Raw genomic sequence first — 26,861 nt, forward strand, 5'->3', positions numbered from 1 at the left:
TACAAATTACAGATTAAATGTAATGCCCCAAGCTTTCCCATATTCCCTAAACTCACCTCCCTTCTGTCCAACAAGATTGTCTTCTTCCAAAGGATTCTCAATATCTGGCCTTGGTAGGGTGCTGGCACACAATATTCAAAAAATAGGACAAGCAAAAAGCAAAACAAAAACGAACAACAACAAAAACACCTAGAGCAGCTAAAGTTTCAATTTACATAATCAGGGACATCTCCAAGTGTTTTAGAACTAAATGCCTTATGGGGAATATAGTTAAATAACTGGAAGCGTCCTCTATTTTTGATCAGATTAGTAGATTAATATTTTAAAACCTTTTTAGTTAACCAAGGTCCCATCTGTTAGGAGACTTCAGATAATTTTCTATTCCACAAAGCAGTTTCACACCCTAAAACATTTGGGAATTTCGCAGTTTTGCAGCGACACGGAGTCTTGTTCCCTGAACTTCCAACCGTCCTATCCCCCAAGAAATATGGGAAAGGGCCAGGCATCAGAATTGGACAAGTTACCTAAGACAGAGCAGCGCTGACCCTTCGCGCACCCAGCCGGCCCGGCCCAGGGCCCGGCGGGGCCGAGCCTCCCACACGAGTTCTAACACGTAGACCGGCGCCGGGAGCACCCGCCCCTCGGAGCGGACGGGGCCTCGGGAGGAGGGCGGGGGCCAAGGCTGCTGTGCTGCGGCCGAGCACGTACCGGGGCGTGGCCTGCAGCGCGGCGGGCGGGGTTTGGGGAAGTTTCTCCCGCTGGTTTGGCGTTTTGCGTCCTTATCATGTAGTACCAGCGGAACCACGGACATTAGGGGTGGTGGGTCCCCTCCGCAGCCTTGTTATTTTTCCCGCTGAGGGGGCTGTCTGATCATTGCTGCTCTCAGGCACCTGTCTTTCCTCTCCGTCCCGGGATGGATCCAAGACAAGGGAATAAAAGAAATTAAATAGTACAAGGAGATCGGGTGTCTGGGCAACGTCTTGGATAAAACCGTCCACTACAGGTAAGAAAATTATGTCCAAACTTCTGAAAGGTGTGAACACAACAAAGCTCCAGAAGGCGTTGATAGGAGATGATTTGTGGTAAGGTGTAGCTTAATATTACAGGGAGACTATTTTGTATCAAATTCTACAGATCAAACAATGATCTGTAAAATGATCTGGGACAACAGGTTCAGCGCTATTTTAAGGATGAAATACGAGTAAAGTGGTTAGAGTAAAATGGTAGAGGCAAACCTAAAAACGCCTGAGTAAAAGGTTTTTTTTCTTTACACGGTTGTTGGTTCTAGTTGGCAACATGTTTGCAAAGGTTTTATTTAACCAAAACCCCACTGTTAAAAAATTGAAAAAGATTCCATATTCTTTGCAACTTGTTTTTGACGCTGCTACATTAGAAATCTGAACTTCTCGAATCAAATGTTTAAGTTTCTGCAAAGCCAATAACTTTAAGGGCATCTTCTCTGTGTTTTAGAGGTTGTAGGGGAAAACAGCTTTTTGGAAAGGCAGTTGCGAAGTTATACAAACTTAAAAGAAACGTGTATAATGCCATTAAATCAAACAGCTCTGGGAGGACCATACCATACGTTGGCATAATCTTTTATAGTTCATTAGTGGGCTTTCCATACAGCATCTCATTTACCTGTGAGTTAATGGCTCCATCACCAGACACCTGACTCTCTAGTTCAAACTCAAAATTTGATAGCACTTTAGACCACCACTTATTTCATTTCCATTTATGTCTTGCCATTCCTCTCTTAGGACATTCCCTATGATTTCATTACCTTCACCCCATTGCTTTGTTTGCTATTTAAACGGTCAGTACGCAAACGGTATGTTCTACTGTTACGGAACTGGCTAGCATCTCCCTGGTTTTTAGCACCATGAGCTATGGAGTCACTGATGCTCAAATGCTCTGGTCCTTAAGGTATGTATCCAGAATGTTTTCTTATCTACAAAATGAGATGTAAGTATTAATTCATAGGTGTTTTTCGAAGATGGTGAGACAACATGCTAGCACAAGTCTAGCATATAGGACCTAAGAGATGTTTAGATTCATTTTAACTCCAAATCTAAGAGCCATTGTACTTAGCTGTGGTAAGCTCTCTGTGGAACTCCTTTTAGTTCCAAAGTTAATGGTGAGGCTTTGAACAAAACACACTAAACTCCCTTGCCATACTTTCTTCAGATGTGAGAAATATTAGGGTCATTCATTCACAGCAGGACCAGAAAAGTGGGAAGCATAGGCATCCACAGGGAGAAGTGAACATCGATCATAGAATTCTATACATAGAATTCTAGTTGCTAGGGTAGGGTTATACTTCAGAGAAAGGCATTACAAAGAAATAAGTGACAGTCTCAGATCACAACGATGGGAAGCAAGGGCTGGTTCCTCTATTTCCAACAGCTTCAAGCACTCCAGGGGGATTGTTTCCTGAATGACCAAGAGGTGGGTACTTATTTTCCTCCAGTTCCACTGTCCATTAAAGGGGCTTTCTCTTCTACATCACTGCTCTTACAAGTCATTTTCTGACTCCTGGTTATTACATAATCTAACTGCTTACTAATATTTGAAAACTAAACTTATAGTTTTCAACTAAAGTTAATTCTACCAAAATGAGAATTTTTGATAGTTTTGACCTGAAAATATTAAGCAACTAATTTATTCTAAAATACCATCTCTATACTATCTGTAATGAAATGCAGAACTACTTTGATCTCAGTATTTACAGTGAAGTATGCATGTGCCCCCCAAATCTTGGAGTTTTCAAATTATAAATTTTTTGTTCCCAAATTTTCATGTAGCTGTAATAACATTTTTTTCAGTCCAAGATAAAATCTGCGGCTTAGTTCATTTTGCTCAAGATATTTTTGTTCTTGTAACCTCAGGCTATAGGACCTAAGGCTCTGGCACTGCCTATGTTTTGTCCATAAAAATACTTCTAGGTGCAGAAAGGCTCACAGCGATTTTTCATCTTTTTGTGCAAAAAAAATTTTTAAAGTGAGAATGTATTACTTTTGTAATCAGGAAAGAAATATAGCTATTCCATAAAAACCTATAGAAAAATGAATTAAGTTATTAAAAAATATTATACAGTTATGATTAAAACAAAAAAACACACAAGGTTTGTTCTAGTTTCATACTTGAGGCAGAAAACCTAAGTGGAAATCTTTGGTGTGCCATTTATTACCTTGAAGGCTTGCACAAATCGATTATCATTTGAGGTCTACATTTCTTCATCTGTGAAATTGAAATAGAATAGAAATCTTTAGCAGCACTTCTCACCCTTACAACATTAATTAGGGTTTGCTTTACTCATCCCATTCATATTAAAGCATTAAAATTTATTTGCTTTAATAGGTTCATAAATTTATAAATGACAAGTTTCTTTTCTAAAAGCATATTCTTTACAGTGGAACATTATAGTTTGCTTTTACTTAACATGACATTTACGGACATAGTATACATTAAAGTGATGGCAATAAAATAAAAGTAGAAATAATCATTGGCAATGTAATTTTCACAAGATAATTAAATTGCTGGTAATCAATTTTATAAGTTGGAGGCACTGAAACACAATTTTTAATATAAAAGCTGACCATAGGGGGCCTGGTCCACAGAAGATGTTTATTTGATGTAACAAAACAATACAGTTAGTGTCAGATCCAACCACAAAAAGCAAAAGGAATGAAAAATTTGTACAATGCACATAGAAAAACAACTGTGACAACTATATATTTCTAAAATAATGCTTCTAAAATTACTCAATTATTGAAATCTATATGAAAACAGAAGGATGTTAATAGCGACAAAGTGCATAAAACCAAACATCAAATTTTGAGCAAATTAACATACTAGGCAATTTTACTAACGAAGCATGATTTTTCTTTTCTTGTTCACAATCTGCTCAAAATATCTTTATACCAACAGGGTGGGCAGAACATTTAGGTTTAATATCAATTACACAATATTAGCATAAACTTCCACAACTACAATAGGGTATTGTTTCCTTTTGAGCTGGCAAAGTGACTACAGAAACATCAGATCATTTCTCTGAATTGAGAATTTTATCCAAATAAATGTCACATACCTTCCAGATATATGCATATCTTTCTATATCATGTAAATGGCTTTACCCATTTAAATAATAAACCATACAAGCATTTAAGAATCATTATTATATGATTAACAATGTCATGTTCCAGGTTTAACAATTTCATAGGCCAAAAAAAATTTCTTCTTAAAAACTAGTTTTTATAAATGCAGAATATATTGCATGAGTAACTGCTGGTATTTTTTTAAGAAAATATATTGTGCAATTGTGGCTACCATGTACTGCTGGCAAATCATTATTGTGTATGTAAAATGTGAAAAAACTGAGTAAGAATTTTTCAAACTGATCATGATGAAAGGTTACTGCCTTCTTACAAAAATTATATTGGCATCTTATTAAAAATAATTCGATAAGGGACAAACTCCCTAGCCCAAAATAAATAAATAAAAAGGTGCATTTTAAAAATGACGCTACTGCAATGTAATGGTTTAAATACCAAGGAACTGTGAAAACGTGCTGTCAGTGATCTGGCATTAAAGAACGTACTAAAAAAGAGCATTAATGTAAATGAAGTAGAAAGGGGATCAAGATTGAACTAACCAAGTTTGTGCAGTATTGTAGCCAGGCTTCTAAAATTAGATATAGAAAATATAAATAGACTGCTTTAGGTAATGAGCCACCAGTGTCCAAAAAAAGGAATGAGATTATGAAAAAGCTCAGTTAACTTGATCCAAAGCTCTGAGTAATTCTTCACCCTGCAGTAGGTTTCTGCTGCCTTGTACAGGAGCATTAACTTCACAATCATAACTGGTCAGTTGTGGTAATCCACTCTCATCCATTGATTGCCCCAGCAGTCTACATGCTAAATCTGAAAAACAAAGACATACCTAAGTATTCATTCACCTAGTCAGTGAATATTACTGAACACTCACTATGCCAAAGGTACTGCCGAAAAGAAACGTAAAGCAAATAAGCTCTGGATTTTCAGTCTATAGGGCAAAATCATTGCTATGTAAACAAGTAGGTGCAATAAAGTGTTACTGGTATTATTTCAGAAGTGTTTAAAGAATACAATGATGGCACAAAGAAGTGATAAATCAATCTTGAAAAAGGCATAAAAATGTACAAGTTTTAGCTTCTATTGAATACTGATAGCACACAGATATAAAAATGATCACTAAAAATTAAAAGTCCCATCTTGAATAGCTATTCCTGTATTAACCACCAGTGGATAAAATGCTACCTTACTTTTTAATGATGCTGAAGAATTTAAATCACTCTCTGAGAGTGAAGCTTCTAAATAAAAACCTGTCTCATATATTTTAATTCTCTGTAGGATGTTCAAGGGTAGAAAGAATAAACTAACCAGAGGGTATTAAAATAATTGTCTTTTGCTCCATTCCATTCTGCTCACCAGATTTGCATCCTTTTACACGTTTCCAAGAAAGTGATGTAGTAGTTGCACGATCATCTGGCTGCTGTAATAATGTTCCCTAAAAATAGTACAGTTATTTCAATTTTACTATGTTGAAATTTTGTAAAAGCAGAAACTTTGAAATCAAAGTTTAATAACAGTACATAGGCAGATTTCTTAAATATGGCCCTACATTACTTTAGTTATTTCTCTTACTACTACTATGATAGTCATTTGCTACTCATTTTGACAACTGTTTCCGTAAATGTTTTCTAGTTAATATAGTCTGAAAATATCAGTATGAATTATTATACCAGCACTGACTTAACATTAACTACTGTTTTTTGGGGGGTAAAAAGTAAAAGTACCGGAAAGGGAAGAGAACAAGACTGGTTTGACATGAGGTTAGAATGATGGGAGAAATTCACTTTTTACTTAAAATACATTTGCATGGCTTGGAAATTTTTACAACGAGAATGCTTTCATTAAATGTGTTTATTTTTATTTTTGAGAGAGAGAGAAAGAGAGAGAGAGGAAGGATCCAAAGCGGGCTCTGTACTGACACCAGACAGCCTGATGCAGGGCTCAGAACTCAACAAACTGTGAGATCATGACTGAGCCAAAGTCGGACACTTAACCAACTGAGTCACCCAGATAGCCTCATTTAAATGTATTTTTATGAAATCATCTTTTATACCAAGTGAAAGAAACAATATTTAACCTCTGAAAATATCTTTTGTATTTGGAATAAACAAGAAATCACCTGTATATTAACTCACATTGTATACAGCACATTAGCTTCTATACAACAGAAAAACAAACATATTCTCACACTTACAATTCCTACTGCTTGAAAAAGTGAACCGTCATTTTCTATTTTTCGCTTTCTCTGAGCATTCTGCAAAGCTAGTATCTTTGGATTTAGTTCCTCCTCAGGAATGGTAGTTCTAGGGGGAAAAAACATAGTTGCTTTACTATTTTTAAAATACCCAACTAACTTTTCTTTGAACAAAATATATAATTTAAATTTTTTTAATGTTTTTTATTTACTTTTGAGAGAGAGAGAGAGAGAGAGAGAGAGAGAGAGAGCGCGCGAGCGAGCGTGCGAGCGTGAGCAGGGGAGGATCAGAGAGAGGAGATACAATCCGAAGATAGGCTCCAGGCTCATCCATATATACTTGTTTTCCAACCACATTAAGGAATATAATGTTATACGTAAGAGAATTTTCCTGATTACTGAAGTTTATCATCTTAATTCAAAGCTTAGTTTTTAAAAGAAAATTTCTTAAAATGTGCATTTACCTATTTATAAAATAGATCCAAACAGAACTAAATTGACATTTTTGTAGATTAAAGATAAATATTGCCCGTTCCATTCCAGCCAGTATAATACTCAAATATTCTTGGGACTACTGTATTATAATAGTAACATTTCTATGACATTTTTAGTTTATAAACATTGCATTTAGTCTCACACTGACCTCCAAGATAAAGAGGTATAAAACACCCATTTTATAAATGAGAAACCTGAGGCTTGTTAGCAATGGAACTTGGAGCAAATTACCCAGTTAGTTGCAGATATGGAAGTGCCTTCTAGTTCTGATACCTACCCCTCTCCCAGTAATCTTCCCACCAACCCACTTTGTCCTCAGTATTGGTTGGTCTGGTTATCAAACCTGAACTATATCTATTTAAAATTAATATTAAATAGTGAAGAACTTTTTTTTGTATCAGGCACATGTTTTCTGTTATCTATTTTGTCTTTTCAAGAACTCTTCCCCCCAGTCCATACATAATCACAATAGCTCCTTGTTCTGTTCCATAAAGTTGAGAATGCCATAGGGTAAATGATACACTATTCAAACTGCTCTCTCCTATATGCAGTTTTTTTGTTTTGTCTTTTAAAAAACTCTGTAAAACCTTCACTCTTACAGATAGGCAGGTTTTTATATTCCTATAGAAATAGATATCATTATAAAGTACAGTGCAGTCTATCCTATACATATCATCTTAGTGGTAGCACTTGTAATGATTTATCAGCGCATGCAAGCGGGGGTAAGAGGAAGAGGGAGAGACAATCTGAAGCAGGCTCCACCCCTAGCATGGAGCCTGATGCGGGGCTCAATGCCATGACCCTGAGTTCATAACCCAAGCCAAAATCAAGAGTCGGATGCTTAACTGACTGAGCCACCCAAGCATCTCTTAATGGTTTATCTTTAATCTTTGCTGTAAGGCTGTAAGTCATCTGGTTTAGTGCAGCATGTTGATTTTGCAAATAATTAGAGAGGTAATAAAGAAAAAGCCTTCATACAGTTCTGCAAGTGCTTAGTGCATACTATTTTGGTACTAAAGTGAAAAAAAATGCAAAAGTGACTAGATGTTAGACTTTGGTTTTGACGGTACACAGTTGTTCAGAAAACTGAATATCCCATGGTCCTCTGTAGCTAACAGTAAACTAAATTATAGGTCATTGCCAATTCTATTATTATATTCATTCATCTTCTAATAATTAGTGACCAAGTATTAATAAAATGAATATGTCTAAGAGATTGTCACTGCCTTGAAGGAGCTCGGAGTCTACAGTCATTTGGTGATATACTAACTTATAAAGTAATATAAACACTTTCTTGTTAATCTAAAGCCCCAAGATCTTTTTCCTAGTTCTCAGAAAGGTTTCTCCTAACATTCTAGGTCAAAATAGTGATGAAGGGCAGGAGGAAAAAGGCCATAAACTCCTGTTATGGCAGTGTTTTTCCCTTGCTATTGTTATTTGATTCAGTGTAAGCACAAAAGAAATTGTTTCTTTCCTCTACAAACTGCCTCTCTGACTAGCTAAAACTTGTTTCCTTTGACCACAACCTCACATTTAAAATGTCGAATCCTACTATAAATTATATATAGAAATTATAACTTAGAATTTGGGTGGTTCACAGGTATTTGTTCAAACAAACTCCATAAAAGCAACATCATAAATCATGTTTAGATTCCTGTTGTAGCCCTTAAGCACTGATTTAACCTACAACATAGTTAATGTTCTATAAATATGTAATGAAAAATAAAAGCAATTATACATAAATTTTAAAAGAAGGTTTGTAAATACCTATGTTGAATACTGAGAATTGAAGATCATCATGCTCAATCTGAAATGGGGAATTGGAAATACCCTTAAGTTGGAAGGTCTTGTATTCAGGTAAGCTTTAAAATAGCTCAAAGAGAACAGGGAGGAGAGTTAACTAGTCTGATTCAAACAACTGTAAGAAACTGGGCCAATTTTTGTATTTACTGAACTTAACTGGCTGCATTTAATTTTTAAAAGTACTAGAAGATCCTACCTCCTACATTTAAATAGGTGTTATGGTTATCTTCAAGAAAACAAATACACAAGTTATTTTAGAAATTTTTTTTTGAGTGTTTAAGTCCAGAATTTTTGTGTAAAAAACATATTTACCAGAAAGTTTGCTATGCTTAGAAATAAGTTACCACCACGCACATTTTCTCAAAAATGATGAATCTACTATAACTTTAATGTTGGATATAATTACCTTTGACTCAAAGTGACAGATAACACATTAGGGCTTCTCGGATGAGATTTTTCTGTCTGTTCTATGTCCCCTTTTCTTGCTCTGTTTGGTGAGGCTGTCCGACTTCCAGTGTCACCATACAGTGATGTTGTGGCACCAGTAGATATTTTAGGTACATGGGCCGGAGATGGAGATGCAATCAGTATTTTAATGTCTTCTATACCATTTTTTGTCGCTGTTTTTAATTCATCAGTGGTGGCAGTGGTACTGGTAGTGGTAAGAGGAGCTTCCTGCATTTGAGCTGGCTGGAATACTGTAATGGTGCCCGCACTTTGAGGGCTTGTAGAACTGCTTTCCAGTGGCGACAACTGATCGAAGGAACGTAACTGGAAGTCATCATCCATTGGGATATAAGGAGCTAACATCTCCAAGTCTAAATCCGTGTCCTTTAAAGCAAAAAATACATGAGTTTTACAATGGCCACATCTTATAAAAGAAAAACACGTTAAACCCAAAGTCACTTCAAACTAAAAATTAATAAAGTTTAATAGAAAATGTAATAAACCAGTTTATATACCTGGGTGGAAAATGGATTCTTGGCTTCTGTGTCTTCAGCAAAAAGTTTCTCTACCAATTCCAGCTTAAATTCATTGACCATATCACTGTCCACATCAAAACAATACTCACTGGGACTGTTAGGCTGTAAAAGGAATTCAATGTGTTTACTTTTCCCTGAGGAAACCTGCATGTATTTTGCTAGTTGTTAGAATTCTCAAGCCAACAAAGTCCATCCCTTCTATCACATTTTCCCTAACTAGAGAGAAGTTAAACTTATGAGCTTACCCTGGTAACTAATTTTGCCAATATATACATTTCTATGTAACATCATTTATGAAATTAGGACTGAAAGATACTTATCTTCTTCTTCCAAGGAGTAGAATTCATTTAATAATTCAAATCCAAATGGTACCTAAGTGGCCAGTAATTAGATATGATACACTATTCAGTGGACTCTACCTTTGTATTGAGAGGCCACACTTCCGTGGTGGTCTACCTAAAAATCTCACACCTACCCCCCCCTGGGGTGGAGTAGGAGTAGAGTTGTTTTACTTGCATTCACCTTAATGAATGTAGTGCTATTTTAGGAGTTCTGAGCAAGGATTATAACCAGAAAACCATAGCTATAGAGTTTAAGCATAAACTTTTGCTTCCCTCATTTTAACATTTTTGTTAGATTTACCTTTGCTCAATTAAAAACAAATCATAGATTTCTATGCTGGGGAAGCTGAGCAACCACAGCACAGAGTATATTCTCCCGAAGACTCTAGATGTCAAATCTACTCTTAGCTTGCCAGTTTGAACTGATAAATATTTAATGTAAAATTATTCACCATTTATTAAGGCTTATTTGTGCTTCATCAAGTCATAATATTCAAGTCTGAGATGCTCTACTCCTGAGTTGTTATTAGACATGGAAGCTCTGTAATTGAATCATTCTACATTTAGAAACAGTGCTATGTGACATCTATAGTCTTCGCCTCAGCCTAGCCCTTAAAGACTATTTTCATTTTGTTTACCAAAAAACTACTATCAAGACAGAACTTGAATAAAAAATAGTATTTTTTCTGTGTAAAACTTGGTATTTTCATGTTGAACTTATCTAGAATTTCAAAAGTAATGCAAATTGGACTAAATTCAGCAATCAGCTTACAAATTAGGCTTTTGCTACTTGACAATTCTCCAACACAATGGGTATTATGTATGGGCTTGGAGGCACAAACATTGTTCTCCTATCAATGACTAAATTCAAAACTTTTTTGGTATTCATTTTATAAATATATCCCTGAACATTAAAATAGGAAAGTTATGCTCTTCCTTTATCATGACACCTACCTCAGGTGAACTTTGTCTGGTGCTTCCATCAGAAGGACTAGCTGGCTGATCTTGAATCTGGGGCATAGTAAAAGAAAGTTCCAGTGACTCTGGATTTGGTTCTAATTTTAGTACAACTTCTTGATTGAGTGCAGGGTCAGCACTACTTCGAAGTGGCTTTGGTGTTTCAGAAGCAGGTAATGGAGACAGTGCCAAATTTATGTTCTGTAATTTTTCAGTGGATGAGGGAAGCATTACATCATTATACAATGGAACTTCCTCAAGTTGTTGGTCATCAGTTTCTGTGTCTAAAGGGAAAAAATTTATCAGCCAATTTAAATAGCTAGATTTTAACATATACAGAAATGCAAGCCCCCTTTTACAAAACCTCTAATTTACTCACGCAAAAATGTTGCCAAATTTTCCTCCATCAGTAAGTTTATAGATCTTATGGTATAACCCTAAGTCTGAGTTACCTTTCCAATCTACTATTGATCGTACCTATTACATTTATAGCATAAAAAAAACCCTGCAGGGGCAACTGGGTGGCTCAGTTGGTTAAGCTTCCGACTCGATTGTAGCTCACATCATATGATCTCACAGTTCCATGGGAATGAGCCCTGAGGTGGGCTCTGTGTGGACAGTGCAGAGCCTGCTTGGAGTTCTCTCTCTCTCCCTCTCTCTCTGCCCCTCCCCCACTCACATGTGCTCTGTCTCAAAATAAACATTAAAAAAAATGTGCAATTCCAACCCTTTCACACCTTTCATTCATTAAAATTTAACCAACTTTGAAATTACAGTTTTCATTTTCAATGTCTGATATTATGGTACTAATGATGATTTATCCTTTAGTGAACTATGCCAACTGCAATAGAACTCTGCTATGTTATGCAGAAAATATTGCTTAAATAGAAGACTTTGAAAAACAAAATATATAAGACTACAACATCCAAATGATTACCAATAAAAAATGTCCAAGTTCAGTTAAAATGGGCTTATAGCAATATAGTTTAGGCAATCAACAAAAATACTAAAGACCCACCATTGCTGCCAAAATCTAAAGATATGATTGTGTCTCCAGCAGCTGGGGCCAGCAAAGTTAAAGCATCAGGTTCCTTCTTAAGTTTATCAAAGAGACTGCTTGTGTCTTCAGATTCAACTTTGGTGAACAGCTGAGTCATTTTCATATCTGAAGATTCAACTGGCTTGAGGACACATTCTGTTTGTTGAAGGGAGAAAATCAAGTCGTGCTGAATAATACCACTGTCAAAAAAGAGAGATTAGTAATTCTTAACTGAGCATTGTAACAATGCAGGGGGTCTCTGAAACGACCTTGTCTCTTAATACTTTATGAAAAGGAATGTTTTAAGATGCTTTAACCTAATCTTTCATGCATACTTGGTCACATTCAGGGTTTAAAATGCCAATTTGAAGTAAAGATCTATAAAAATTCATAGTACAAAATATCTTAAATATTTGACTAAATTAAGAAACTTCAGCTATTGCACTGGGAAGAGTGATGGTGACAAAGAAATGGAACAGTCAAGTACATGAAGTGCACCAACACATCTTCATAATTTTTGTGCAGATTCACATGTAATGAAAATGGATTCACATGTAAAGAACTTTGGAACTGATGTATAAGCATGACCTAAGGATGGCCCTAGAATACAAAAATATATAGATAAATGACCAAGGCCTTTCTAAGGGGGGGTGTCATATTTTCCATGGTATTAAGAAAATGATACAACACCTACAGAATAGAGTTGAAGAGGCATGATGAACAACAGATCTATGTGTTTGACTTAAATGTAAGTTCTTATTATTTCTTTAATCACAAATATTTAAGTGTTCACTAAGTGAAATGAACCAAGGATATAAAGTTTAAAATACCTAACCTTTGTCCTTAGGAAGTTTTGAACCCACTGCAAAAGTAAATGTACGAACAATTAAAATACAAAATTGTAACTGCTAAAATAGAGGTCTGCTCTACAGCCAAGAAGCTGAAACTTCAGCCCAAGTAGGATCTGTTACGTAGATGGGACAAGGGCAAGAAAAGGACATTCCAAGTGGGTGATTCTTTTCTAAGAGGAAAGTCACAAAACAATTCTTTGACACTAATATTAAAACATTAAAGGACAGGCGCCTGGGTGGCTCCATTAGCTGAGCATCTGACTCTTGATTTTGGCTCAGGTCATGATCCCAGGGCCATGGGATACAGCCCTTAGTCACACTCTGCAGTGAGTGTGGAGTCTGCTTAAGATTCTCATTCTCTCAAAGACATGAATAAACACTTCTCCAAAGAGGACATCCAGATGGCCCATAGACACATGAAACGATGCTCAGCGCCACTCATCATCAGGGAAATACAAATCAAAACCACACTGAGATACCACCTCATGCCAGTCACAGTGGCTAAAATGAACAAATCAAGAGACTATAGATGCTGGCGAGGATGTGGAGAAATGGGCACCCTCCTACACTGTTGGTGGGAGTGTAAACTGGGGCAGCCGCTCTGGAAAACAGTATGGAGGCTCTTCAAAAAACTATCCATAGAACTCCCTTATGACCCTTATAGCCCTGCTAGGGATTTACCCAATGGGATACAGAAGTGCTGATGCATAGGGACGCGTGTACCCCAATGTTCATAGTGGCACTGTCAACAAAAGCCAAAACACAGAACCAGCTTAAATGTCCATCACCTGATGAATGGATCAACAAGATGTGGAATATGTATATACAACGAAGTACTACATGGCAATGAGAAAGAACAAAATCTGACCATTTGTAGCAACATGGATGGACCTCGAGGGTGTCATGCTAAGTGAAATAAGTCAGGTGGAGAAGGACAGATAACCATATGTTTTCACTCACAGGTCTAACAGGAGAAATCTAACAGAGGACCATGGGGAGGGGAAGGGGAAAAAAATAGGGAGAGGGAGGGAGGCAAATCATGAGAAACTCTTGAATACTGAAAATGAACTGAGGGCTGAAGGGGGAGGGAGAAAGGAGGAGGGTGATGGTCATAGAGGAGGGTGATGGTCATAGAGGAGGGCACTTATGGGGAAGAGCACGGGGTGTTATATGGAAACCAACTTGGCAATAAACTATTAAAAAAAAAAAAAAGATTCTCATTCTCTCTCTGCCCCTCTTCCCCACCTGTGCACTCTAAAATAAAAACCATTAAAGGATGGTGTCAGAGGTGGCAAAAATTAAAACAAATGACCAAAGTTTTCCCAAGAGATGTGGCCACAGATTTTAGAAAGAGGGTGGATGGAATCTATGGAAGCATTAATGAAAATGACAAGAAATGATGCTATGCAAGTAAGCAAGGGTTTATCTTGGAGGTAATAAAGGATCTTTAAAATAATTCTACGGAAAATGAGATAAGATATCTATGCAAGAAAACTCAGCATGGTGGTAATATGAAAGACTAGAAGGAGGCAGTCACCTCCTGAAGTAGATCAAATGAAAGATCAGTTTATGATATCCATAATATTCACAAGCCAGTCAACTAAGAGTTCTTGAATACATAAGAGCCATGCACTACATTATATAGACTTTTACAGTAATCTCATATAGGATTTCATCTGATCCTCATTTTAACTTTCTGAGGTAAGAATTATCATCTCTCCTGTATGGGAAAAGATTCAAAGTAATTAAGAACTTCCCAAGGTCATGCAGCCAATAAGTAAAAGAGCTATGACACAAACCTACCTATTCCAAGGCCAGGGTTCTTCCTACAAAAATAACATAGCTACTTGAGATAGTATATGCTGATAGAAATGGGAATAGATGGCTACTGATAACAGTACAATCATTGCAGAATAGCAGGCCTAGATACTCATCTGAGTACTGAACACCTTAATTAGGTGGAATGTGAAAATAAAATTCAGTTAACATTTTATAATCTTATCTCCCTTTATATAAAAGTATAAATTATCCAAAAAGGTAACTATTTGCTCCCCCAAAATACTGACTTTTCAGGCTTACCTCACAACATAATTTACACATACAATGCACTGTGGTTGAGAGTTCTTAGTGTTATATATGACGGTTGCTTGAGTTTCAACCCAGACATATCCACCTCTTTTAGCAAGCATCCTGTACTGTCCTGTGGTGACTTGTCCTTTAGTAAACACTAGGAGTGAAAAGGAAAAAGTCATGCAGAGAAAATAACTTCAAATTTTCAATCAAATAAATGGATGCTGAATGTTGATTATTTTAGAAAAGAGAGGTTTATTTTAATAAAATCAGTTATAATTATTTAAAGTTACAGAGAAAAAGCCCCAGCATAGCCAAAAATATACATAGTTCATTCTTCTAACCCCCCAAATAAACTCTTTTCGCCAAACTTCACTTTAAATAAAATGAAAGCCAGGAATGAGGGACAGCAGTGACTAAAATTCCTTTAGTAACCTATATGTTGAAAATATCAAAAAAGACTAGAGAATGAATAATCTTGATTCTACAAAGCCCTTTTGAGCAAGTGGCACTGCTACATTTCCTTACATTTCTACTGAGGTTTCCAGAGAATTAACAGTGCTTCAAATAGCTGTGCTTGCATATTTGAATCTCAACTAACATCATGCTGAAATCTTGGCAATTTTGGCAGAATTAATCAATTACTAATTTGGGAGTGAGTACCAGATAAAAAGTAATGATGACATTATCATGAGTCTTAGGGTCCTGACTGCTGACTTGGGCTCATTCTGCAGTTCAAGGCTAATCATTCTCAGTGACATTCAGGTATCCCCAATCACACTGGGAAGTCATATTTAGGTACACATTAAACAGGCAAGTGAGATTTCCAAGTCTTCCTATGGGATCTTCAAGTAACATTCACAAGTAAAATTGAGAAATATATCTTATGTCAAGGATACTTGTTACCACTTGTATCACCTTCAAGCATACTTGTTACCACATTGATCACCTTCACATTCATTGAGTCGCTCAAAAATTATTTTCTAAGTGCCTTCCATGTGCTAACCACAGATCTAAATACTTACATGAATTCTGAAAATGATACTATAATATCCCGTGACTTTTATTAGTCTTTGTATTAAAAATGACAGGTTATTTTTTTATCTTATTAAATGACTCTACTTTAACTAGTTATCAGTTACAACAAACACAAAACATCGATTTAATGCTTGACATCCCTTATGAAGAGTTCTTAGGAAGATTGGTTAATTTTACCAAAAAGTTAGATGTATGGCCAACAGTAAGGAGATTCTAAGAGTTAAATAAATAGAAAATCTATATAGTTCTTCCACTGTACTTACTATCATGATGAGTTTTGGTCAGATGGTCAGAGTCCAAAGCATGGTAATATTCATAAATTGAGCGGCCTAAAAGTTCCTCTGGCTCATATCCCATCAATTCAGTAATTCTGTTAAGTAAAAAATTAAGAGGAGAAAAGAGAAACTGTGGTTCTCTAAAGTAACTGGTATTCATTAATCTTATGGACAAGTTAATTTTCAAAAATAAAGACTATCATTCTTTGCTTAGAATAAGTTTACATCTCACTTTTGGTAACTCTACAGTTATTAAATATGGCACCATGCATGTTCTTTAAATATTCTGGGTTCACAACCTGCTATTTAATCCATTTATCCCTTTCATCCAAACTTGTTACCTATTGTCATCACATTTATTGTACTTACTTTTAGTAGTAAGACAGGGGTTTCATATGTAAATAGAAAGTACTGCTAAATAAAATGATAAAGGTTGTAACGGTAGTCACTGACATTTAACTTGAAATACAAGATTAAATCTGTAACATTAGTTTACCATAAAACCAGATTCTTTTTGTAGGAGTGTGTACAAACCAGATTCTTTTTTAACAGTGCCCTTAGGCAAGGCTTGAATTTGGGGGATCAACACCTACTACAGAATTTTAGTATCACCAAAGACTATCTACACTAAGTGGGAAGTAAAGAAATACATATTATGTGTGTTTTAGAAGATGCTCTTGTAACTTAGGTTTTGAAATAATAATATCAAACTGAAGATGGACTAGAAAGTAATCTAGCCTAAACTCCTTTTGGTTTCCTGGCAGTTCTTTTAGGCCACAGATTAGATCTTACTACTCTTTGTAACCAGTCAGAAATGGAACCCATTTCATGTGAAAGAAAAGCAGTCTTTTTAACACCACACTAAACAGAAATGTTCTCTTTATTCTAGGAGCAAAATCAAAGTTAAACTTTTCAATTTCTTAGGACTTCCTGAGGTATAAGCAAAAGTTACTTAATGTACTGTGTCCAAAAAAATAACTAACTACAAAACACACACAAGGAAAATAGCCTTCAAAGAAACGTATAAAAGAAATAGTTTGTGTTGTCACACTTTAAGGCAAGATCTGCCATACAGTTTATTCCTAAATAATTATAGATAACTAGAAAGAGATTTGTTAAAAACAAAACAAAACAAAAACTAAACCAAAGCTATACTCCATACTTCTTTACAAAGGCATATCCCTGAACACATCTGCACTAGGTGGCAGCATTACAAAGGAAACTAGTTATTTTTTTTAAATAGTCCAATTTCTTTAAACTATGCTTCAAAAATAATTTTCATTCATCTTACATAGGTTACTTTTAAACAAATTCCCATGGGACTAAAGAAACTCACATTATTTAAATCTTTACATGCCTGAGGCACCTACATGACTCAGTAGGTTAAGCATCGGACTCTTAATTCCAGTGAGGTCAGGTCACGATCTCATGGTTCGTGAGTTCAAGCCTCACACAGGGCTCTGCACTGATAGTGCAGAGCATGCTTTGGATTCTGTCTTCCTCTCTCTCTGCCCTTCCCCTGCTTCTACAGTCTGGGTCTCTCAATATAAATAAACTAAAAAAAAATAAATAAATCTTTATATGACTAAGTATGCCTGGCATTGTTCAAGTATGAAAATGCAAGGTTAAAACTCAACATGTAGCTAATCTTATGGGAACACTTACAATACTACTTATGAAATAATGTGGTGAGTGTAATGATGGTAATCTGTTGGAGGGATTAGAGAAACCACTCTTATCACTGAGAAAAAAATGGTTGGGTGAGTGACAACTTCTCTCTCATAGGAGACTTATGAGTTGAGTATAGAAGAGAAGCAGAGAGCAAAATCATTTCAGAAAGAAGGTGTACTAGAAGCAAAGAGATAATAAAATACTTGACATTGTATAAATGAGACAGACTTTCATGTGGTTAGTGGGGACAGGTAAGGAGAGATGAGGCTAGAGAAGTAAGCAGATTAAGGAGGGCCTTTTATTACCAAGAAGCTCTGATTTAAATAGATCTCAATGAGTGCTTCTCACTCTGAGTTAAGGTACATATATCATTAAGGGATGCAAGATGTTAAAATATAAAAGGATGTTTTCCTAGAAAGTCAATTTGATATAACTTTAGTACAGCTTATATTTCTGTACCAAAAAGGGGAGTGATCCAAAAAATTTGATCATAAAGTGTTTTGAATGGACTAGGAAACCTGTGATTTAAAGCAACTATGCAGCATATTAATCATTCATTTTAAGTGTCCTGAGGGCAAGAACTGTTACTCTTCATTTCTACTTTGCCATGAACATTGTAGATGCTCAAATAAATGTGCTGACTATAAGCAGAAATTAGTATAGTAAGTAATAAGCATTTGTGAGATATTTTGAATGCCGTTAAGTTTTGGTAGGTTAGGTTTTCTCAAAATTTTTTAGATCTCAGTTCTTAGGGGTTTTAGATGTGAGAAGTTCCAGTAAAGAACTGTAGCCAGAAAACAGCAATCTCCTGGTCAAACCTAAAACCCCACTTGGCTGATCTCTAAGCAGGCAGTCTGACTCCTCTGTCAGGATCATTTTGCCAGTTTTCTGACAGGATCTGAGAGAAATGTCACTACCTTTCTCAATTCTCTTTCTAGCTCCACCACTTTCCATCTTCGTCATCTATCTCTATACTTGGCTACTAAGTTCAAAAGATAAAAAATAATTCCTCAAAAAGGGATGGGTATCTCTGTTCTATCATATATTCACATGAATAATGGCAACAAACACCTGAAAATGCTTGTCACCAGTGGCAAAGCATTCATTATGTGTAAAAGGCACTTAACAAACTCCTTTAATTCTGACAGCAGCCTTTCGAAATATTACCCTTATTGTAAGTATTGTAAAATTTGAAAACAGTTCCAATAGTTTATTTTTGCTTTTATTTCTCTTGCCTTTGGGGATGTGTTGAGTAGCAAATTGCTGCAGTTGAGGTCAAGGAGGTTGTTTCCTACTTTCTCCTCGAGGGTTTTGATGGTTTCCTGTCTCACATTCAGGCCCTTCATCCATTTTGAGTTTATTTTTGTGTATAGTGTAAGAGAGTGGTCTAGTTTCAGAAGACATAAACGGACACTTCTCCAAAGAGGACATCCAGATGGCCAACAGAAACATGAAACGATGCTCAGCATCACTCATCATAAGGGAAACACAAATCAAAACCACACTGAGATACCACCTCACGCCAGTCAGAGTGGCTAAAATGAACCAATCAAGAGACTACAGATGCTGGCAAGGATATGAAGAAACGGGCACCCTCCTACACTGTTACTGGGAATGTAAGCTGGTGCAGCTGCTCTGGAAAACAGTACGGAGGCTCCTCAAAAAACTATCCATAGAACTCCCCTATGACCCAGCAATGGCACTGCTAGGGATTTACCCAAAGGATATAGAAGTGCTGATGCACAGGAGCACATGTAGCCCAATGTTCATAGCAGCACTGTCAACAATAGCCAAATCATGGAAAAGAGCCTAAATGTCCATCAACTGATGAATGGATCAAGAAGATGGGGTATATATATACAATGAAGTACTACATGGCAATGAGAAAGAATGAAATCTGGCCATTTGTAGCAACATGGATGGACCTAGAGGGAGTCATGCTAAGCGAAATAAGTCAGGCAGAGGACAGATACCATACGTTTGTACTCATAGGTCCCTAATAGACGACCATAGGGAGGGGAATGGGGAAAGAGAGTTGGGGAGAGAGAGGGAAGAGGGGGTGATAATGGAGGAGGGCACTTGTGGGGAAGAGCACTGGGTGTTATATGGAAACCAATTTGACAATAAACTATTAAAAAAAAAACATTTAAAAAATAAATGAAATGAAAAAGCACAAAAAAAAAATTGAAGAAAACACTTAGGTTTTAATACCAAGACCACACTGTAAGTATCAGAGCTGCAAGCCAGGACTAAATCCAGGATTGTTTGATTCTAAATCCAGAGTTCTGTCACATTTCCTTATCTAGTAGAGTGGGGGATTTTTATCTACTTTATATTATGACTAAGTGCTTAAATTGGTTCTCTCATACAATCTTTAAGATGACCCTACATTAAGAAAGTGTTATAAAAGATGAAGAAACTGATGCTCAAAAAGAAGAACTAATGGGCCTAAATTAACTTGGATATAGGCAGCAAAGTCAGGATTTAGTAGTTTGGCTACATAATCTATGGCTTCAGTTACTATGTTATACGGTCTTATAGTAAAAAGTGGGACAAGCAAATAAATAATTACAGCAGTAGAAAAAATGTCATGATAGACATATGCACAGAAATAGTACAGTGTACTGAAGGAACAAGAAAGACTCCACAAAGGAGTATTTAGATGCCTCCTGAAAGGTAAATATGTGTTAGGAGTCGAAGAAAACTTCATTGCAGAATGGGAAAATAGACATTAAAGCACTAAGACAGCAAATCAGCATAAGGTGTTCTCCAGCTGTAGGGTATTGGGGGAGGTCACATCAGAAGGGGTCCCCTCTCTTCCTGATTAATTCAGAGAAGTGGGCAGAGGCCAGAGTATAAATATCTTTGTTGGCCATGCTAAGCAAAGTTTGGGTTTTATCGTTGAGGTCTATTTTTCTTTCAGATTTTCAAAAATCCCCTGCCCTCCTCTAATATTTTTATAAACCAGAGTTTTTCTGTGTAAAGATCTGGATTTCACATTAGGAAGTCCACTTTTGGAGAAGGTGGATGAGAGATTAAAAGGCAAAAATCTGTTGGCAAAGAGACAGTTTAGGAGATTATGGCAACTATTTAAGCCAAAGGTAATGAGCTGAAGAATTCGGTAGCAGGAAAGCAAGGGTGGAAAGGAACAAATGTATCAAGGGATATATTTAGATAGTAAATCTGTGAGATTTACAGACCAACTGAGTATATATAATGAAGGTAAAAAAAACCATTCAGGATGACTTCCAAATATCTGTAGGAGTCATGTATCTATAGTGGTATACTAACCATGCTAGGCATTATAAAAAGGAAAAGCAATTTTTGAAGCTGTTGTTTTGACGCAATAGTGGTACAGTTCAGTTACAGAAATATTTTATTAATATAGAAGAATATCCAAATAAAAATATCAAATTGGCAATTAAAAAGTTATGAATTATAAACAGAAAGGGTAATAGAAACCATAGCAATATGTAGGGGTGAGGAGACGATTAAACACTTCCCTTTCTAGTCCATAACCAAAATTAACCTATTTTTCTTCAAATTATGCATTATATATCTTTGAATGCTATGGACTAATTAAAAATTTCAAGTTATAGTTTATGTATCATTTACCTTTCATCACAGTAAGAAAATTTCATATCCAGACTGTGACGACTGAGAAAAGTCTTGCTATCTAAAGGAATTTCAATATTTGATGGATGAGGAATGGGTTCACAAATCAGCACCAAGCATGTCATGGGTGGTTTCTTATACCCACACTGAGATTGGTTACTATTGGTATCATAGACATGAATATGGCCCGTGCAGTGTAGTACCTGTGCACAAAGAAAACAAAGCAATTATTTAGAAAATATAAAATGCTAGTAAAAAAAAATGCAGAGATAAATAGCTGAAGTGTGACATGGCAAGTAAGCTTTGATAAAACTTAACTGTCATTAGTGGATTAACCCTATCTTTGATATCAATAAATGTTTTCCCTGTTACACCACTCATGACTCAAGCACCATAAACTACTCTTTAAAATATTCCCTTCATACAAATCTGGTTTGATTTTTCATTTTGTGGCTGTTTGATTTTTTATTTTTATTATTTCTTGCTTTGATAATTATTTCAACACCGAGCAAAGAAATGAAACAAGAATGAATAGAAAATTTAAGATCTATCAATAATCAAACACTGGGTGGTTGGAAAAACAAACTGGTTAGGTTAGTCTGGTACACCAGAGTCACAATTCACATAAGTTCATGCCTCAAACTGGCAAATTACTACAATTTTGGTTGATAACTCTGCAAAAGCCAATGAACAACTGAAAGTTTTCCGTCACAATCCACATGCTATCTCAAATATTAGCAGTGTTGAGGTGTATGAATTTATCTATAAATCAAGCACATCACCACTTACAAATCATTTTTACTTACTTTCCATGTTGCTGACTTTATGTTCATAGTTCTCCCCCGGCTAGTTAGGGTACACTTCATTCTGAGAAAAAAGCTTCGCTGTGTATTCTGCTCTTTACCCTTCTTCACGAGGCCTAATGAAAGTAGGAAATAAAATTTAAAAACATAATTAAATATATAAATTTGTTTGAGTCAGAGTAGCACCTAGGTACTATTCAATTAAAGTTTCAGCATAAACAGTGATTCATACTCCAACACATCCAACGGATCTAACATGCTCCAATCAGTAACTGGGGTTCACAATTCCAGTGATACCCTGATTGCAGATAACAGTTAACCATTTCACACTGAGCCAGTAAAGTTGGCAAAATCACACAGAAATACAAATGTTATAGGAATGTGCCTTATTAAGTGTACTATATCAGTGTAATAATAAGCACACACTCTCAAAAATGAACTTCAGAGAACTCCTCCAAACCTTTGCTAAATGTGTTAGCTCAATTTATAATAAACACTCCATGTATTTGTAAAGTTAAAATAGCAACTTTCTTTTCAAAGCAGATAACATTTCATAAATCTGATTTTTCCTTATATCTTCCTGTAAATCAGGCATAACATTATTTCTATTTTGTTACTAGAGGGGAAAAAACAAAATATTTAATGACTTTTCAAAGCAAAATTAGAGTGAAATTAATTTAGGTATATTTACTCCCATTCCAAACCTTATATAACTAAAACATGGTACAAAGGAAAATGAAAAGGACAGAGGTGGAAGGAAAGAACCTATGTTCAGGGAATAACATATATCAGGTTGCTGCAATATAAAGTACATGCAGAAGCATAATGAGATAGTTAGAAGATTAGGGCTTTAAGGGGAGGCCCTTGGATGCCCTAATTATGAGTTTGGCCTTAAATATACAACATGGATCTTCTAAAAATTTCTGCAATGGGAAGCACAGTCAGGAACTTACAGTACATTAATCCAGAAGCAATATATATGATGTATTAGAATTAAAATATAATGATGGTAATCAGGGGCTGAACAGTAAGAGAAGTGAAAAGAAGGGTGACAAATGACATTAAAGAACTAGAAAAAACTTAAAAACTGATGGAAATAAATGGAAAGGAGGGAAATTAAAGAAAAAATAGTATCTGGAGATTTTAAGGCTAGTAAATAATAGAAAAGAAATAAAATAAGATAGTTTAAATTTAGGCTTACTTAGCTAGAAACACTGGACTCTTCAAGAAGAGTTCTAGTTCCACAGTATTGGAATTAGGCAAAGGGGCAGTCTTGGTGCTGATACAATTATTTGGGTTTAGTCAAATTAAGGATTAAATCTGCCCTCTCTCGCAGCGTTTGGGAATGGATTTTTAAAAGATGCCACAAGAACCATACTGGTCTCAGTGGTGGTACAGAGTCATGTTGTGGTTGTGCCAGCAGAGATCTACTTGTAAATTCTTTGAGGGTTTTCAGTCCTTCATAATCTAAGCTTGAATTGTACTGACCTTTGGAAACCCAAAGCCTTTGAATTGGGACAGGAAGATTAATTTAAAAACCAAGGTACTATCAATTTTCCTAATGGGAAAAAAAACATTTTAAAAGAACTAATTTTCAGACCTCTAAAGATAAATATTGTCTAATAATTTAATGAACTCTTAAGTCATCATTTTAGAATTTAAATGAAAAAAAAATAGAACTGTGTTGTATAAATGCACCACTGGTTCTTAGCATATCATTAATATGTGAGGCATTGTAGCAAACCCGTCTTCTCTAAAAGTGAAAACTACGTTTCTGTTTCCCAAACCATCAAACATTGATTACATCAGAATTGATTTTCAAAAAGTTCATGTGCTTTAAAAACCATTTGTTTAAAAAAAATTTTTGTTCAAAAACATATTTAAATTGTATTATGTGAAACAGATTTAATTTAGAATAATGCATTAGCATCATTACCAAATCAGAACAAAATTTCCTAATATCCATCCATTCATAGTCTAGCCTAAGGGAGGCACTGAGCATCCAATACAAACCTCAAAGTCTAAGTATTAGAAGTCCTATATTAAACTAATTGGTCCCTGTGGTGAAGTGTATTTACTCTTCGTTCATACAGAATTCTAAAAATTATATATCTGCTTTCCCAAGTTCACAGGGAACACGAAGTATGAAATTAAAAAACAGGAGAGGACTCCTACTGAAAATTTCAGGTCAAAAGTGGTCACAGAATGTAGTGAGAGTTAGTGAACATGAAAGATCTCCAAAGTACTAATGTGCTCAACTACCAGAATTTAACTCACACTGACATTTACTAACCAAGTAATCTTGGGTAAGTTTCCAAATAATTCTGTGCCTCAGTTTCCTCAGTAAGATAAAAATAGTAACAGTAACTTCATAGGGTGTTAAAGCATACAATATGTAGAGAACAGTGTTCTGGCACATAGTAATCTCTCAATTAAGGTTAACTATTATCATAAATGAAAGGAGATGAAAAAGAAAACCATAAAAAATATTCAAAATAATACAGAAGCAAACAAACATACTCTTAAATTAGAGAGCTGCAAAGGACAACTACAGAGCATAATGATAAATTTGCACTGTGGTAATTTTATAAATTATCAGTATACTTTATGCCTTCCTAAGAAGGCACAAGTGTAAAGAAACTTTATTAACCTTTTGTAATTCAAGAGGTATTTTCGAAAAATCTTAGAAGACTTATTTTGAACAATTCAATCCTAGGACCACAGGGTGGCTCAGTCAGTTAAGCATCTGGCTCTTGATTAGCTCATGTCACAATCTTGGGATTTGTGAAATCCAGCCCCTCACTGGGCTCTGTGCTGACAACATGAATGAAGCCTGTTTGGGATTCTCTCCTCTCTCTCTGTCCCTCCACAGCTCATGCTCTGTCTCTCTCTCTCTCAAAAATACATAAACATAATAAAAAAAAAAAAACTCAATCCTAAGAGTGAAGAGGTCTTATTGGGTCTTTCTTGCTGCTGCTAATGTGGAGGCATTCAATAATATAATACTTTGTAATCTTACTACATAGTCTCAAATTATTGTGAACATCCTGAGGTCAAATAAGCAGTTATTAGGTTCTTTAAAAATCTGGTGAACTGTCTCTTCTCTTTATCCTGGTCTTTTAGAAAGCTTGAACACAAACTGTTACCTCAAGTATAACTATCTAAAATCTTATTGTTTATTATAACTTCCCTTTCCCTGAAAGTTGTATGTTATAAACTGACCTCTTTGGGTCCTGACCTTTGAGTTTTATGTAGTATTAGATAAATTATTTATGGAATTAGGTGAGCTTTAAAAATTAAGGTATTCTTATGAAATTTCTAAAAAATAGAGTAACAAAGCTTTAACAAAGAAGAGTTAATATTTTATTGAACATGAAATATTTTGAGCCTTAGTACAATAGCAAAAATTTTAAATTAGTAACAGTATCTTATTAGGTAAAACCACCTGTGAGATTAAATCAAATGCCAGATTTTTCTTACCATTTCTATGTGTTAGCATTTCTCTCATTTCTTCATGGTCACATGGATGAGTAAAATCAAACACACTGTGTCCAGTTAGTTCAAACTGTAAAAACATTTAAAAAATTAGACCTGTATCATAAAATCATAAAAACATTCAGAAGGGCTCTTAATAAGTGGGTATTTAACCTGAGTCAATCCCATGTACTTGTTCACATTATCAGAAATGTAGATCATGTCACCATCATCTGTGAGAACCATAACAAAACCATCCAGGGCTTTCAAATAAAAACAATTCATCTGTGCCTTCATTTCATCTTCAATGTCTAAATCACCTAAAAGGGCACAAGAAAAGGAAAATAAATTGAAAATTATACTTAAATGATAGCAGTATTTAGATATGTTTATAAAGTTTTCCCCAGATACTTTATTTAAAAACTAAAATTAGACTTGCCAGTTGCTTTCAATGATTACTTTTAAAGTAATATGGCAAGCAAAAAAAAAGAAGGGTCATATTATTAAAAGAAAGACTGGTAGGAAGGTGGGCAAGAGAGAAAGAGGCGGAAAAGGCCAGTATCTTAAAAATTCCTTATTGAAACTTTAAAAGCAGGTAATGAAAATCACATTAAAGAACAGAGAGTATGACTACCTTCTAATAACTTCTAATTTCTAATTTCTAGGCTTATTGTAAAACAGTTGTTTACAAGTTTGTAAAACAACTCACCAGCATCCAGAAGCTTCCTCACACGCAAATAGCTGATGGTGAGCCTCATAACAGAAGCCTTATCAAGATGCGAGCTCACATTATGGGGAAGTGGCAACTGATGAGCAAGCTCATAGAAAACTTCAGACTCTTTACTTCGTCGAGATCTCGCGGCATCTCTAGACTTTTCTTTTCGACGTTCAGAACTTATTCTATTTAACAAAAAAGGAGGAGGAGAGAAAAAGGAAATTTACATTAAGTTAGCTTGCCTTTGCTTGAATAAAATTAATTTTACATTTTTCTGCTTTCCACAGAGCAATGTGAAGGTGCCATGTAATTAAATCATACAGAGATTGATTATATGAATGTGTAAAGAATGTAGGAGACAGCTATACGAATTTCTGGATTACTGAAGACATAAGGAACTCTCACAAGAAGTCCATGATTGCACTTTA

The 26,861-nt window shown here is 35.5% G+C and overlaps 1 protein-coding gene and 1 long non-coding RNA gene across 4 annotated transcripts in view; one reads left to right on the forward strand and one right to left on the reverse strand.

Annotated features, from left to right (window-relative positions):
• The first annotated feature begins 808 nt into the window (after positions 1–808).
• Positions 809–26,706, forward strand: LOC115300935. The gene is made up of 2 exons (XR_003912927.1): positions 809–1,003; positions 26,384–26,706. It is a non-coding gene; the product is annotated as an uncharacterized LOC115300935 (long non-coding RNA).
• HIF1A (hypoxia inducible factor 1 subunit alpha) overlaps positions 3,605–26,861 on the reverse strand; it is a 43,415-nt gene continuing 20,158 nt past the window's right edge. For 2 of the 3 annotated variants that reach the window (XM_029950533.1, XM_029950532.1), the window contains exons 2-15: positions 26,428–26,618; positions 25,893–26,038; positions 25,725–25,809; positions 22,248–22,360; positions 21,442–21,644; positions 16,144–16,250; positions 14,852–14,999; positions 11,901–12,121; positions 10,880–11,166; positions 9,564–9,686; positions 9,008–9,432; positions 6,304–6,412; positions 5,418–5,544; positions 3,605–4,919 (exon numbers count right to left, since the gene is read on the reverse strand). In XM_029950533.1, coding sequence (XP_029806393.1) covers positions 4,768–4,919; positions 5,418–5,544; positions 6,304–6,412; positions 9,008–9,432; positions 9,564–9,686; positions 10,880–11,166; positions 11,901–12,121; positions 14,852–14,999; positions 16,144–16,250; positions 21,442–21,644; positions 22,248–22,360; positions 25,725–25,809; positions 25,893–26,038; positions 26,428–26,618 — 2,437 coding nt within the window. In that variant the 3' untranslated portion in view covers positions 3,605–4,767. The remainder of the gene's footprint in view (positions 4,920–5,417; positions 5,545–6,303; positions 6,413–9,007; positions 9,433–9,563; positions 9,687–10,879; positions 11,167–11,900; positions 12,122–14,851; positions 15,000–16,143; positions 16,251–21,441; positions 21,645–22,247; positions 22,361–25,724; positions 25,810–25,892; positions 26,039–26,427; positions 26,619–26,861) is intronic. The other variant, XM_029950534.1, reaches the window with a different exon arrangement.

Source organism: Suricata suricatta, chromosome 9, assembly GCF_006229205.1.
Source record: "Suricata suricatta isolate VVHF042 chromosome 9, meerkat_22Aug2017_6uvM2_HiC, whole genome shotgun sequence".
NCBI lineage: Eukaryota > Metazoa > Chordata > Mammalia > Carnivora > Herpestidae > Suricata > Suricata suricatta.